Source organism: Octopus sinensis, linkage group LG2 (genome assembly GCF_006345805.1).
Source record: "Octopus sinensis linkage group LG2, ASM634580v1, whole genome shotgun sequence".
NCBI lineage: Eukaryota > Metazoa > Mollusca > Cephalopoda > Octopoda > Octopodidae > Octopus > Octopus sinensis.
The window spans coordinates 119545912-119560497 of record NC_042998.1 but is presented as its reverse complement, the minus strand read 5'-3'; the positions used below and the strand labels follow the sequence as shown (position 1 = coordinate 119560497).

Sequence of the window (14586 nt, the reverse complement as noted above, 5' to 3'; positions counted from 1 at the left end):
GAATTGGCAATAAAGCCTAGTTCAAACCATACAACTTTTCATCATCTTCTTCAACAACTTGGAAAGGTTCCTAAACTTGGAAAATGGGTGCCTCTTGAATTGTCCGAAAGCAACCGCAAATCCCGAGTTGACATCTGCTCTTTTCTCCATTCTCGTGAACTCATTTCACCCTTTTTGGATAGACTTGTGACTGGTGACGAAAAATGGATCTTCTATCGAAATGTTAAACATCGTAAACAGTGGCTTGGTAAAAAAGAAAAAAAGCGCAACCACAACCGAGAAGGGAACTTCTTTGGAAAAAGGTTCTTCTCTTTATCTGGTGGGAGAGCGTTTGAACCAAGCTTTGAAGGAAAAAAGACCCGCTTTAGTGAATCGAAAAGGAGTGATGTTTCATCAGGACAATGCGCGACCCCACACTGCAAAGATCACATCACAGAAGATCGAAGAGCTTGGTTGGGAAAAAATTCTTCTTCCACCTTATTCCCCTGACCTTGCTCCTTCAGACTACCATATGTTTCGTAGTTTACACAATCATTTGGGGGATATAACTTTTGCAAGCCAGGAGGAGGTCAAAACTAACATTTCAGAGTTCTTTGCTTTGAAACCAAAAGAGTTTTACATTGATGGGGTTAAAAAGCTTGTAAATAGATGGAAGGAAGTTATAGATAATCAGGGAAAGCACACTGATGGTTATATTTCAATTAAATATAACATTTGATCACTTATTTTCTTTATTCAAAATTCGGACAAAACTTATGGGATGGCCTGATATATATATGTATACATGAGTGTATACATATATGTTTGCATATATGTATGTATGTATGTATGTATGTATGTATGTATGTATGTATGTATGTATGTATGTATGTATGTATGTATGTATGTATGTATGTATGTATGTATGTATGCCAATGAATGCATGTACGCATTAAGGTGGTTTTGAGTGCTACTGGTAATATGCCATCCAGTACAACTTATTATATAGTCGACTGCTCTTCCCCGACGATTGTCTCTTGCTGATCAGATACTTAATAGCTATTTCCCGCTCCTAAATAACAGGGGCATGGCCTTCCAAGTGAGGATGTATACGTTGTATGTCCAGGAGAGGCTACAAATCCTGTCAGTGTTTTCGATATTCCCCATCTTTCGGTATATGATACTATGCATAACTTACTGCTGGTATGATAAGTATTTCTTCACCAAGTTTTAAGTAGGTCAACCCAGCTACTCTAGGCTCACGAGGAGAACCACACGCCCAGGGAAAGTCTATACAACAATGCATATGGCCTTTGTTTATTAAGGAGCTACAAAGGGAAGATGACATTTTCTTTCTTAGCTCAGTTAATGATTTGAGTATCTATTCTCAGTTAAATACAATGCAGAATTATGGCAATTAATATTGTGAACCGACAATAATAATTGTTTTCGAAATATGTAATATATATTGAGTTTTAATCTCGATGCATGACTTTTGGCTCACCCGGTATTTTGTTATATCCCTGGCACAGTTAAGTTTGGCTGTGCTCAATGTGAGGTATACTTATTTTGATATTTAACCCAAATTCTTTCTATAGACGGTATTATACAGGGTGTCCCAAAAGTCACTTATGGGTTTTAATTTTTAATAACTTTCTTAACTTTACAAATAAATGCATGACATTTTGATGCAATATAGAGGATATAATGGAAAACTTGCACCATAATACCCTTAAGAGTTTCAGATCCCATCTCTCTAATATTTCAATTGATGTTCTTCAGTTGCATCAGGGTCTCCGGTTTGTTGATATAAACCCTCTCTTTCTGGTATCCCCAGAAGAAAAAAATCCGGGCTAGTCAAGTCTGGGGAACGTGAAGACAATTCAAAGTAGACCTCACACATGATTCCAGCAAAATGGGGCAACTGCTTATACCGCAAGACAAACAATGCAGTTGCTACGGCAGTGCTTTGGAGAGAGAATAATCTCCCGCTACGGCAATGTCAACTGTCAAGCGGTTGTGGGGGACAAATATGGACACAAAGACATGGACACAAAGACACACACGACGGACTTTTTTCAGTTTCCGTCTACCAAATACACTCACAAGGCTTTGGTCGGCCTGAGGCTATAGTAGAAGACACTTGCTCAAGATGCCCCACAGTGAGACAGAACCATGTGGTTGGGAAGCAAACTTCTTACTACACGCAGCCACGCTTGCGCCTATATACACATTGTCTATCCTTTGCATGAAATATAATTGATATTTTTGTTCACATTTGACTGGTTAATGGCTTCACTGATCTTTTTTTGTTCAAAGTGTTTTGTTGGAAAGTTTTTCTCTTAGATTACAAAATATGAGGCTTCAAAATGTGGCATGTAACTTTTTTGTGATTAACAGAGAATACACATCCTGTTAATATTGATGTCGTTCTCAGTTTCCAGGCAATATGCCCATGTTTAACATTTTGTCGATGTGTAGAATACTTATTCACCGGTTCCTCGTTGAAGTAGATTCTCCCTGCAATTCTGTCGTTACATGGTACATTTTCAAGAATTAATTGTTTTCAAGAATTGGTTAGTAGTTCTCCCCAACGTGCAAGAAGCTGTTCACTTCATAACTACGCACTTAGTTAATGTGTTTGGGTTTACTACCCTTGTTAAGCAGATAACGTTTGAGTGATACAAAACAGCGCTCTGACCGTGTTTCTACCACTACAACACTAACCTGCTAACTAAATCATTAACTTAGTTGGTAACTTACGTTAATAGTTAATTTCTGTCTGTAATTACACATGTATAACTACTTATCTAACTCATTAAGTAGCCAACTTTTTGAGGAGCTAATTAGTTATTTCTCTTATTAGTTTCTAACTAATTAGCTAACTTATAAATCGACTAATTATTTGAATAATAAACCAAGTTAGTACGTAATTAACAAGTTTTCTAGTTGCCGAGTTAGCTAAAAAAAAGCTAACAAGCTACGCAGTTAATTAACTTATTAATTAACAAACGACTTAATTAATTAACTAACAGCTAATTTTCTAACTTGGTAAATCATTATCTCTTGCTTGTTAACAAATCGACTGACAAAGCAGTTAATTAAAACTAATTAAATCTAATTAATTAACTAATTCATAAATGAAGTAATTAACTGACTCTAAATCAATAACCCAATCAATGATAAAATATCACAGTCATATTACTTACGGTACTCATGGTACTATCATTCTCGACCGTTTTGACTACGACCATTTTGTTGCCAATCGATTCGGTAATAGTCTCCTGTATTTTGTTGTCAGCAAGTTTCGTCACCACACACTAAAGAGAAACAGATACGAAAATTCTATCAGACGATGCCACACTCTGCTAACGGACACAGAGATTATACATAACAATACCACACACTGATAATAAACTCATAGGTAGATTATGTTTTGCAAAACCACGCACTGAAAATGAACACTGATAGATATATCTCTCTCTATATAAACGGCAGTTTGTCTGTGCGTGTTTCTGTGTGTCTGTTTTCTCGTACCCTCACCCTGACCACGGCTTTCAACCGATTCTGATGAAACTTGACACACACATAGCCCAATGTCATAATTCAAAACTAACGCAGCGAAAATTTTGAAAAGTTCCCCCAGTTCTGAAAAAATCGATAATTCGACATAGGGTCGAGAATAAAAAAAAACAAACCACAGACTGTCTAGGGGACGCAACTCAACCTTTTTTTACTCTCAAAAAAAAATTTACCATCATTTTTTTCCATTTTTTTGCTATTTTTTGGCTATAACTCTCTAAAAATGCTTTATAGTTATTTCCCTTACAAACCTGAGCAACGCCGGGCGATACTGCTAGTCATAACTAAAACAGTGGGCCTCAACTTTTTGTAGCTCAGCGTACCCTTCCCATGTTTTGCATCTCCTCAGAACACTCCAAATTATTTTAATCAACCAGAAGCTAATTTTGTGCAACCGTCTATTACCCTAATCCTATTATACTATCCCATCATATATGTACTTCGTTTTAGATATTTACGTGGACGAATGACCTTCCATCATGATACATTTTTATGGAAACAACTAAAGATGGCGTGGATTTATATAACGAAATGATATTGGACTTTGATGCATCATCAGTCATGTTTCTGCTCTTTGATAACAAAATATTCTACTCATTCTAATCATAAGAGATTCAGCATCTACTCAAAAAGTAAATAGGATGAAAAGAGGTGTTTTTTTTCTTGAAAATAGAAGCATTGATGAATTTGAAGCTATCTAATACCATAGTGTTTGTTCGTTTCTGTTTATTGAACACGACCAGGTAATAAATAATAGTACTTCTCTTAGTACTTTATTATCATTCCAATTGTAATTTAAAACCAAAGCAGTCTAATAGGAGTTTAAAATCTTTATCAACATATTCAGTAAGTTCATCTTTTTTTTTTTCTGGTTTCTGTCATTTCTTTTTGTATAATATTTCTTCCATTTCGAATTTTCTCTCTCCTAATCTTTTAATCCTTCATTATTCTTAATGTTATAAGACGTCAAACTTCTTTAAGAACGTTTCCGAGTAATTTTTTGCTCTGAATAACTCTATTTGTCAACCAGTGTGCTTTATTGTGCATTTACTTAGAGCTTCTCTATGGCAGCTACAGAGACGTCTATACTTCAATGGAGAGATACCAATAAGACCAAAACATGCTCGGCATTGGCTCTTGTACTTGTCCTAATATGCTATAACTAACGGGGAAACAGTAAAGCTTACAATAAGGAAAGTTAAGTGTAGCTTTTGACAAAAAGTTTTAAGAATTAAATATGTTCTTACTTTGAAAGGCGAACCAAATAAATCAGTGGATGAATAAGGTTCATCGAATTTGAAGGGGTAATTTTTCGTTTCTGGCATTCCTTGAACAGAGATCTTATACACCCAATTGTCTCCATCAGCCTCAAATTCATTGATGTAGCGAATTTGGGAAACTTGGTCCTGCACGTTCTTGTTAATACCTGCAGAGAAAAAGAAACGTTATAAATAATGACTTTATGCTTTTTTAAAAAAAGTAAGTGTAGTCTGAGGAGAAGGAGGGGTGCTCCTTGTGAACTTTGCAGGTCATCCGAGACTAGTGACAGTAGTCAGTTCCTGTTTCTTCTTGTGATAAACCTCGTCCCTCGTCCAGTTTAACACCACTACTTGATTTTTAGGTACCTTTAGTGGAGTTCACTCTCTTGAGAGCATTTGAGCTAGGTTTCTTGTCTAAGGATTAACCCTCCTTTTTCTGTCACCAGTCATGGATATTGCTCTTCCTCTTCTGATTAAGTCAGAAAAAGATCAATGTTTATTAGAAAAGTGTGAAATTAAATGAAAAAATAGACTTTGACACGGCCGGAGCTATGGATCTGTGGATCTGTGGATCTCACCTAATCATTTGGTGGACTTCCTTCGTACTATGTCTGCTCGATCAGGGATATCCTGGGTCTACACAACTTAATTAAAAATAGTAGAATCCGAGGAAACTGGTAATTCTTTGCGTCGTAGAAATATATTTCAAATAATTGGAATAAGGTTTATGTTGTCTTGCATGAAGAAAAATTTAACTTTTCTGGCAGAACTGTTTGTTGGCGAGAGAAGAAATTTTAGCTGGTGTGTAAAGATAAATAAATTGGGACTGGTGAAAGAGAAGAGGAAGAAGAGGTAATGGAGGAGGAAGAAGAAATTACAAGTATCAGAGAATAGATTGAGCAATTGTAAATTTTACGAGTAAAAAAGCAGAACATTATTAGATCTAGAAAACGTTTAGGGGAGTGGGCGGAGGTAATGGCAGGTAAATCGTTACATCTTTCCTTATTTCCATGCTTATTTTTTTTTATATAACTGTATATTTTTCTATAATGAATTATTTCTATGTATTTAAGGCCTCTTGTGGCTAATGAGAGATTATTATTATTTTTTCATATACGCACAACAGATTAGACTGTTGTAAAAGAAAAATTCCTAACCCCGGGCTATAAGTAACTTTAGATGGCAAGAATCTTCCTAACTATCCTGGCTGTCCCTAATTGTCATGTCTTTTCTTATATTCCTTTTCTGCCAGCATACTACATTCACTAACTATATGAGTAACACTTTCCTCTTCTGATTTACATTACCTACAGAGGGAATCTACCTGATTTTTGTCTCTCTTGGCTTTTACCCAATTAGCCATTATTATCATTACTGCAGTCCTAGGTAAAACAGAGACCGAGTAGAAGCATTTGGAAAGTGGAATGTCATCAAGCGCTCACGGCCCTCAACCAATCAGACAGTGTGATAGGTGGAACGTCTACTTTAGCTTTTCTATAGAAGATTAGTGGAGGAAAAGTGCGACGACGTCTTGAGGAGATTTTGGGCGTCGAAGAAGATCAGCTAGTCGCTCTTTTCCGGAAAACTTTCGGGCCGGGACCGATGGATAATGTCCCAAAATCTCTGGCCCGGCAGTGCTACCGGGAGATTTGCCTATTCGAGATAAACTTTACAGGCACGGAAGTGCCGTCAGCCGAGCATGTCCGAGATGTACGCAGTACGACGAGACGATCCTGCATCCACTCGTCCAGTGCCTGAGAATTGCTGACCTGTATGTTTATGTCGAACACCTGCTGTCGCGTGCGGGACGGATCCGGCTGTCTACTGGATCCATCGTGAATATCGCCCTGCCGCCTTCCTTCAATCGGGAAGGAAAGGCTGTTTTTATATGCCCGGTGATCATGGCGAAAGAGGTAGTATGGTGGACGAGATTGAAGGTGCTGAAGATAAACGCTTTTCTCTTTGGCCAATCTCTGGTGAACTCCTTCAAGTTTCACTTGAAAAGGAAAGTAAAGATAGAGAGGGAAGTGTTATCTTCTAGCTAGTTTTCTGAAAGATGGATAAAAGTGACGAGAATGGTGCGAGCGAAAGGGCCTACCTTGAGCATACACCTGTAGTTTGAAAAAAAGGAAAACAAAAAAGACAACTGCCCCCAAAGTCAGGGTGCCCATGGGTTTTTTATGGGGTTTTTCCATGAGCATCCCTCGACCGTCTCCTCCCTATTGAGGATTACACATAATTCATTTCTTTCTTCCCCTACTTGAAAAAAAAATTTGTTAGACTTGTTTACACGCAAAACTTTCACAACACGCAATCACACACATTCTTTATTTTGTCCTGTATTGTCCAAAATGTTTTTCTTAATGTAAACCCGTGGTTGATAAAGAAAACATCATCATCATCATCATCGTTATTATTATTATTATTATTATTATTATTATTATTATTATTATTATTATTATTAGTTAAGGCGGTGAGCTGGCAGAATCGTTAGCACGCCGGCCAAAATGCTTAGCGGTATTTCGGGGTCGATAAATTAAGTAGCAGTGGAACACTGGGGTCGATGTAGGATGTAACCGACTAGACTCCTCCCCACAAATTTCAAATTTGAGGCCTTGTGCCTCCAATAGAAAGGATTATTATCATTATTAGTACGGCGGCGAGATGGCAGAATCGTTAGCGCACCAGGCAAAATGCTAAGCGTCATTTCGTCCGTCTTTATGTTCTGAGTTCAAATACCGCCGAGATCGACTTTGCTTTTTATCGTTTCAGGGTCTATAAAATAGGTATCAGTTGAGCACTGGGGTCGATCTAATCGGCTTACCACACGTCATGAAATTACTGGCCTTGTGCCAAAATTATTATTATTATTATTAAAGCGGTTGCAGAATCGTTAATGCGTCCGGTAAAATGCCTAGCAGTATTTTTTCTGATTCATTACATTCTGAGTTCAGTGTGCATATGTTGAGTATTCAGAATAAATGACTTACTACTGGAGCCTTTTCGAATCACGTATTTGTGTCAAGTGTGTCCTCTTCCATCCATCATGTATTTATTGACTCTGAAGACACACTACAGAAAATTAACGATTTGAGGGACACCTCGTTGGAACTGGCGTGAAGGGGAGCCGTGTCAGCATATGCAGACAATGCCACCGTAATGGTGCCGAAGTGATGAAATTTTTTTTAATGAATAGGAAGCGTTAACTGGGGTAAAAATTAATCCAGGCAAATCCGGCATGGATGGGCTATTCTGGCACCTGGGGACGCAAGTCGATGCCGACAGACGACGTCATGGGACGTTAGGTTCATAACCCTGTTAAACTGATTAGGCATAATGATATTCTCCAGTGAGAAATGTATCAAAAGGGGAGTTGAAGGGAGTGTATAAGGAAGAAAGAAGGTGAAAGGCAGTGGAATAAAGGCGACTGGTTTTTTTTTAGTTACTGCTGCGTAACTTTCTGAGTTACTGACAAAAGGATTAACAACTATAATGACGAAGAGAACTAAATGAACAACAACTAAAACAACAACAACGACGACGACGACGACAACAACAACAACAACACCAACAACAACAGGGGTTGATGCCTAAAGCAAAAATAAAAAATCCGTTTGCGTCAGTCACAACCCAGTGGACAGAATTCAAAGGTGATATAACTTGATCTGACGTTATGAGATTTACAGCTGAAGAAGTGAACAAAACAAACAAGAGAACGACCATGTACAAGTGCATTAATGGAAGAGAAACTGCAATGCTTCAGAGTTGCGCAGATTGCAAAAGAAAATTTGTAAGAGGTGTACTGTACAATAACATAGTTGGAAAGAGGAAGACATGGGGCAGTTTTTGCAATCTGAAGCAGTAAGATAGAGGCCAAAACAGTGGTTACAAGTGTTTTCATATCCCAAGAATTTATTACGTTTCCTCTAAACAACGGCAAAATAGCGACAGACGTAAAAGTTAGTAATATTCAACACCACCGAGACCAGGAAAGCGTGATAGTAATGGTAGAGGAACAGTGGGATAAACTCCTCAACTAAACAAAACAGGAATATTGCTGGAGTTGCAGATGTTAGCCGCACCTGAAAACCTGACAGGCATCCTAACCATTTTGTCTTTTGACAACAATGAAAAAATGCAGGTGATAGTTGTAGGGAGAAAGTCAAGGTACTATACATGTAGCAAAAAGCAGCCAACTCAAGATTGTCGTCGGTAGTGTTGTCGGGACGTCTGTCGTGGATAGATCTGTCATCACCGGCAGATCGATCCACAACAATCTCCACTTCATTCACTACACCGAGAGCAGGTCGAGAATAGATTTGATTTTGGAGTTTTACAGGTCAATTTATATTAGTTCAAAATGCTCAACATGATCGACTGTCGTTATTTGGCAGCTGCCCTATAGTAGTCAGTTTCGCTACACTGTACAGCGGCATGTGTTCAGTGGTCAAATTACATTTAAACAAGTGTCAAGAGGAAATTGTTCTTGAAAAATCAAACGAATGTCGCTAATGTCGGCATTACCTAGGTTGTGTAACATTGCTTATCTTTTCGCTTCTTATGGAAGGAACAGGTTCTGCTGGTTAACAAATTCAACTGTTACCAACACCCACGACACAGTGGTCTCGAGATTCCGTCGCTGATGGTATGCAGACACTCACCGAGGCTGTTGAGCTGCTGAAATATACTGACTACTGCAACAGCAACGATGACGAAAACAAAAGTGAAATGACATGGGAATCTTTGAGCTGCAATCTTGGTGTCAAACGTGAACCGAGGTTTAGTGTTTGATATCTAGAATGTTGTTATGTATCCATAGCGTTCTACAAGCTGGTGATCAGCGGGAAAACACTTTTTGTATTCTACAGGTTTGTAGAGGGTGTGAATGGCAATGGCCTACGAAGAACTTTAGGCGTTAACTAAAACAATCTGAACAGTCTATTTCAAAGAACTTACAAATCTGAGACTATATATAACTTTCAATGGTTTTAGGCATGCAAGTGCTTCAGGAGAAATAACGTGCTTGAGACAAGCTCTACTGGCACGGAAGTGTCAATAGCCAAACCTCTTCGAAATGTGCGCAAAGGCGACAATACCTTCTTGCACGCCGTCAGTGTTAGTGGATTACCTACTTGCAGGTTTGTGTCGAACAGCTGCTGTTGCATTGCAGAACGAATCAAGCTAATGTCCAAGGCTGAAGTGAAAACATATGTTCCACATTTCTTAACAAGGAAAGGTCACTTATCTTCCTCTAGCTGGTGGATTTTGGCCAAAGTTGTGCAGTGGACTGGTGGAAAAGTTTGAAAACAAGCATTTTATTCACTAGTCTAGCTCTCATCAACTTTTTCAAGAACCACTTTAAGAAACTGAGGGTAGAGAAATGCTATCTTCTTGTGTGTTTAATGAAAAACAGATGTAGTGAGTAGATAGTGAGTAGATAGCAAGGACGAATGGGCCTACCCTGAGTATGCTTTACAAAATAGGAGGAAAGAAACTGGGAGATGGTACTTTTGATGCCCCGGATATGGCAGAGCAAACGTGGGCCTTCGTGTGGGGCTTTCACCGAATTACCTTTGCTTGTCTGTCTCCTTAATGTGGAATTTTTTCATAGAAATTTTTAATAGTTACATCTTGTTTTTCTTAATTTCTTTTGATCTGACATTAACCTTATTTTTGTGTTTGTAATTTGGTCTTGTGTTACCCCTTGTATCTTAGGCCCTTATTATTATTATTATTATTATTATTATTATTATTATTATTATATTATTATTATTATTATTATTATCATCATTATTATTATTTTTCTTTACGTTCTGAGTTCAAGTCCAGTCAAGGCCAAATTTATACCTCATCCTTTCGGGTTCGATAAAATAAAGTACCAGTGAGGTACTAGGATCGATGTAATCGACTAGTCCCCTCCACCACAAAGTTTTAGATCTTATGTCTATAATAGGAAGGATTGATATTATTAGTATGAATAAGTCTAAGAGCCTTAGTGTCCACAAACACTATCAACGAAAATCAGGAGGTAGAAGAAGAAGAGTTTGAAACAGAAAAAAAAACTAACAAAATTAGTAATAACAAGGGACCAAAAGGTTCTTTTTTACCTGCAGCGTTCATAAACTCTACAAAATTATCAGGCAATACATTGTCTTGCTTCCATTTACCCCCGAAAAGATCGATCGACATGGCTGGTTCTATTTGGTATCGGTTGACGAAATAATTCTTGCTGAGTTGAAATAAATATGGATGACGTGATGGCCAGACAGTGTGAGATAAATGTCAGTATTGTATTCTGTTGCGGTGGTTGTGTTTCTGGTGGTGTTCTGTCTGTAGAGTTTTATTTTGTACTGAGCACAACAGGTTGTTTACTGAGCAGGCGCAGTTGGGAGAAATAATATGTGAAGGGGATGCAAAAGGTTGTTCATTTAGTGTAGTAAGGAAGGGGGGGAGTGTGTCTATACCCACGTATAGACACACACACAAAGACACATACACTGACACACATATACGCATATACAAACATATATACTCACACAAATGTAACTATAAAGACAAAAAACAATAGCAATCATAATCCGTTACCTCCCCCACCTCTCACTATTCGTTTTCTTGTAGTTTTATCAAGTTTTCTACGCCCCTCCTCTTCCTCCTCTTCCTCCTCTACCACCACCACTACTTCTCCCCCTCCTCTTCTCTACCCCTCCTCCTCTTCTCCACCCTCTCCATCGTCCCCTCCTCCTCCGGTCTACCTTCATGCGCTTCCCTTCTAATTTCTTATACTTTCTCTACTATTTATTTCTCTCTCTAGTATGTGTGCGTTCGCGTGTGTGTGCGTGTGCGTGTGTATCTATGTTTGTCCTCTCCTCCACCACCGTTTTAGTTTCTACAACCGGTATTAGTTTCTTTACGTCCCCGTAACTTAGCGGTTCGGCAAAACCTGACCCACAGAATAAGTACCATGCTTTTCGGAAAAAAAGGGACTGAGGGTCGATTTGTTTGTGATTCCCATTTTATTCTACTGTACCCTAATAACATTCGATGTCCTATTACATTTTTAATATTAAATATTAATAGAAGTTTTATTTAAAAATTGTCAATATATTTTGCATATTGTAGAATATATTTTGCATATTATTGCATGTAAATTTTAACAACGAAATCTTACATGGACCCCACAAGTGCCATGTGGACCCCGGTTGAGAACATCTGGACGAAATCCTTCAAGGCGGTTCCCCAGCATAGCCGCAATGTACTGACTTAAACGAGCAAAAGAAAAGATAAAAGATAAAAAACTGATACAAACGTACAAAGTTTCATTTATACCGCCTTTGTCTATCTCCATAATTGTTTTCATGTTTTTGTTTACCCTGACTTTATGGAGTTATCCGCCTCTCTTCTCTTTATTCAACCGTATCATCCCTATCTTTATATATAATTCACTGTCTTTTCTACTCTACTTCACTTCTTTTATCTTTATCGTTATTTTCTTTATTTCCATTCACGTATTCATTTCCTATTCATTGATTTTCATGCTAACTAATTTACTTGCCTGGTATATAGAAGGTTGCTATGTATGTATGTATGTATGTATGTATGTATGTAGTATGTATGTATGTACATACATACATACATACATACATACATACATACATACATACATACATATATATATATATAATATATATATATATATATATATATATATATATATATATAATATATATATATATATATACACAAACACACTAGCTGACGTAACCAGTAATTCCCGGGGGAAATGGGGCATATCACTTGGTTCCGTTCTCATAATTGTTTCGCTAACCCAATAACAACAATACGAAGTATGTAGCCCTTAAAACGGATTTTGTGCATTCACAGAGAATACCGAAATGTCTTGCACAGGATCTTGTTTTTAGGAATTCCCAATAAGTTATGAATACACAAATTGTGAAGTCAGTTATGTAATAACATGAAATTAGTTACCTGATAGTAAGAGTTCGAATAAAGTAGCCCCGAAAAGGGCTTTAATGCGTTCCCAGAGTATATAGAATCTAGGAGGAAATACTAATAAGGTATGTATACTAAAATCGAGAAGTATGTTTCGTAAGAACAGACTAATCAGATAAGGGATAATAACAATTCAAAGTAAATAACTCTGAAAAGGGCTTTTGTGCTTTCCCAGAAAATATTACTCTCAGAGGCGCTAGTGTTGGTATATTCGTGAATAAGTCACTAAACGAAATAAATGGATCTATTGTTTAGGAAAATACTATGTTTAATACTTGTTTAAGGGTTGTACTGGATAAATTGCGAAAATAACTCTAACAGTTCAAATACTAAGAAGTAAGCACACTCAGTTTCATTTTTACCAAATTTTTTAGGAAAATGAATGGGTTATTTCCCTTGGCTATATATATAAGGATCCTTTCCAGGGGCCCTATTATCGATTTTTTTGGCAACAATCTGAGTATGCCATGAGGTTTCCAGACGGCTATGGAGGAATTTCGGTCTCAGCCGCTTGGACTACTGCTCCCAACTATAGTCTCCAGAGAGTGTGAAACAAAATCTGAAACTCGAAGCAATTCAGTGCCAATACACAAAGAAGATTAGCACGATGCAAAAGATGGGCTACTGAGAGAGGCTAAAGGAGTTGAGTCTCTATTTCCTGGAGAGAAGACGAGAGAGATATGCGGTGATATATATTTGGAAGATAATAGAGGGTTTAACTCACAATTTCGGAATTGACAGCTATACCAAACCTCGAACTGGACGACACTGCATCATACCAAAAATCCTGCCTTCCTCATCTAAAGTAAGGGCACAGTACTGCAATAGTCTGGGTTTCAAGGGCTTGCAGTTGTTCACCATCATGCCAAACAGCTTTAGAGATCTACATGGTGTTGATGTGGCAGTTTTCAAGGAGCGTCTGGACAGGTTTCTATTAGAGATACCAGATGAACCCACATCGCAGCAGGAGACACAAAGAAGAGCAACTCCGTCCAATTCGCTACTTCACAAAAAACAATACCGGAAACAACACCGAGTAACTATAAGTGGTGCACCAGCATGACCTCAGCCCCGGGCTGAAACCAGTAAAAGATAAAAGATATATAGATATGCATATGTATATATATATATATATATATATATATATATATTATATATATATATATATATATATATATATATATATATATATATATATATATATATATATATATATATATATATATATATATATATATATGAGGAAAATGGGACAAGTTAGAAAATGCTAAAATAATTTTATCATGAAGAACATTTTAGTACCCCTTTGCGACTTTGAATGAGGCAGGAAAAACAATTAAATTGTGGAAAAATTAAATGAAATGTTTTTAAAAAATATTTCCATAATTTTCAAATAGGTGGACATTTTCCCTTTTTCTGTTTCTCTCTCTTTTACTTTTGTTAAGTCTCAGTAGTTAGGTAGTAGCATATCTGAACAAATATTTAATATGAGGGTTGTTGGTTCTGGATTGTGATTATTTAAGCAACAGTAGCCGAAAAAGGAGACGGCGAAGACGAAGAAGAAGAAGAAGAAGAAGAAGAAGAAGAAGAAGAAGAAGAAGAAGAAGAAGAAGAAGAAGAAGAAGAAGAAGAAGAAGAAGAAGGAGAAGAGAAAGAAGAAGGAAAAGACGGGAATGGTATGACAGTAGTAGACTGTTGGTAGAGTCTTTTTAAATGGTTAAGTGATCTGTTGTAGTTATAGCAGTAGTGATTGGAA

At 37.3% G+C, this 14586-nt stretch overlaps 1 protein-coding gene across 1 annotated transcript in view; it reads right to left on the bottom strand.

The window, feature by feature from the left end:
• LOC118761257 (fatty acid-binding protein-like) overlaps positions 1 to 11225 on the bottom strand; it is an 11916-nt gene extending 691 nt beyond the window's left edge. Inside the window, exons 1-3 of the mRNA XM_036499025.1 lie at positions 10928 to 11225; positions 4809 to 4987; positions 3189 to 3299 (exon numbers count right to left, since the gene is read on the bottom strand). Of these exons, the coding sequence (XP_036354918.1) occupies positions 3189 to 3299; positions 4809 to 4987; positions 10928 to 11009 (372 nt within the window). The 5' untranslated portion in view covers positions 11010 to 11225. The remainder of the gene's footprint in view (positions 1 to 3188; positions 3300 to 4808; positions 4988 to 10927) is intronic.
• Between the last annotated feature and the right edge of the window lie 3361 nt (positions 11226 to 14586).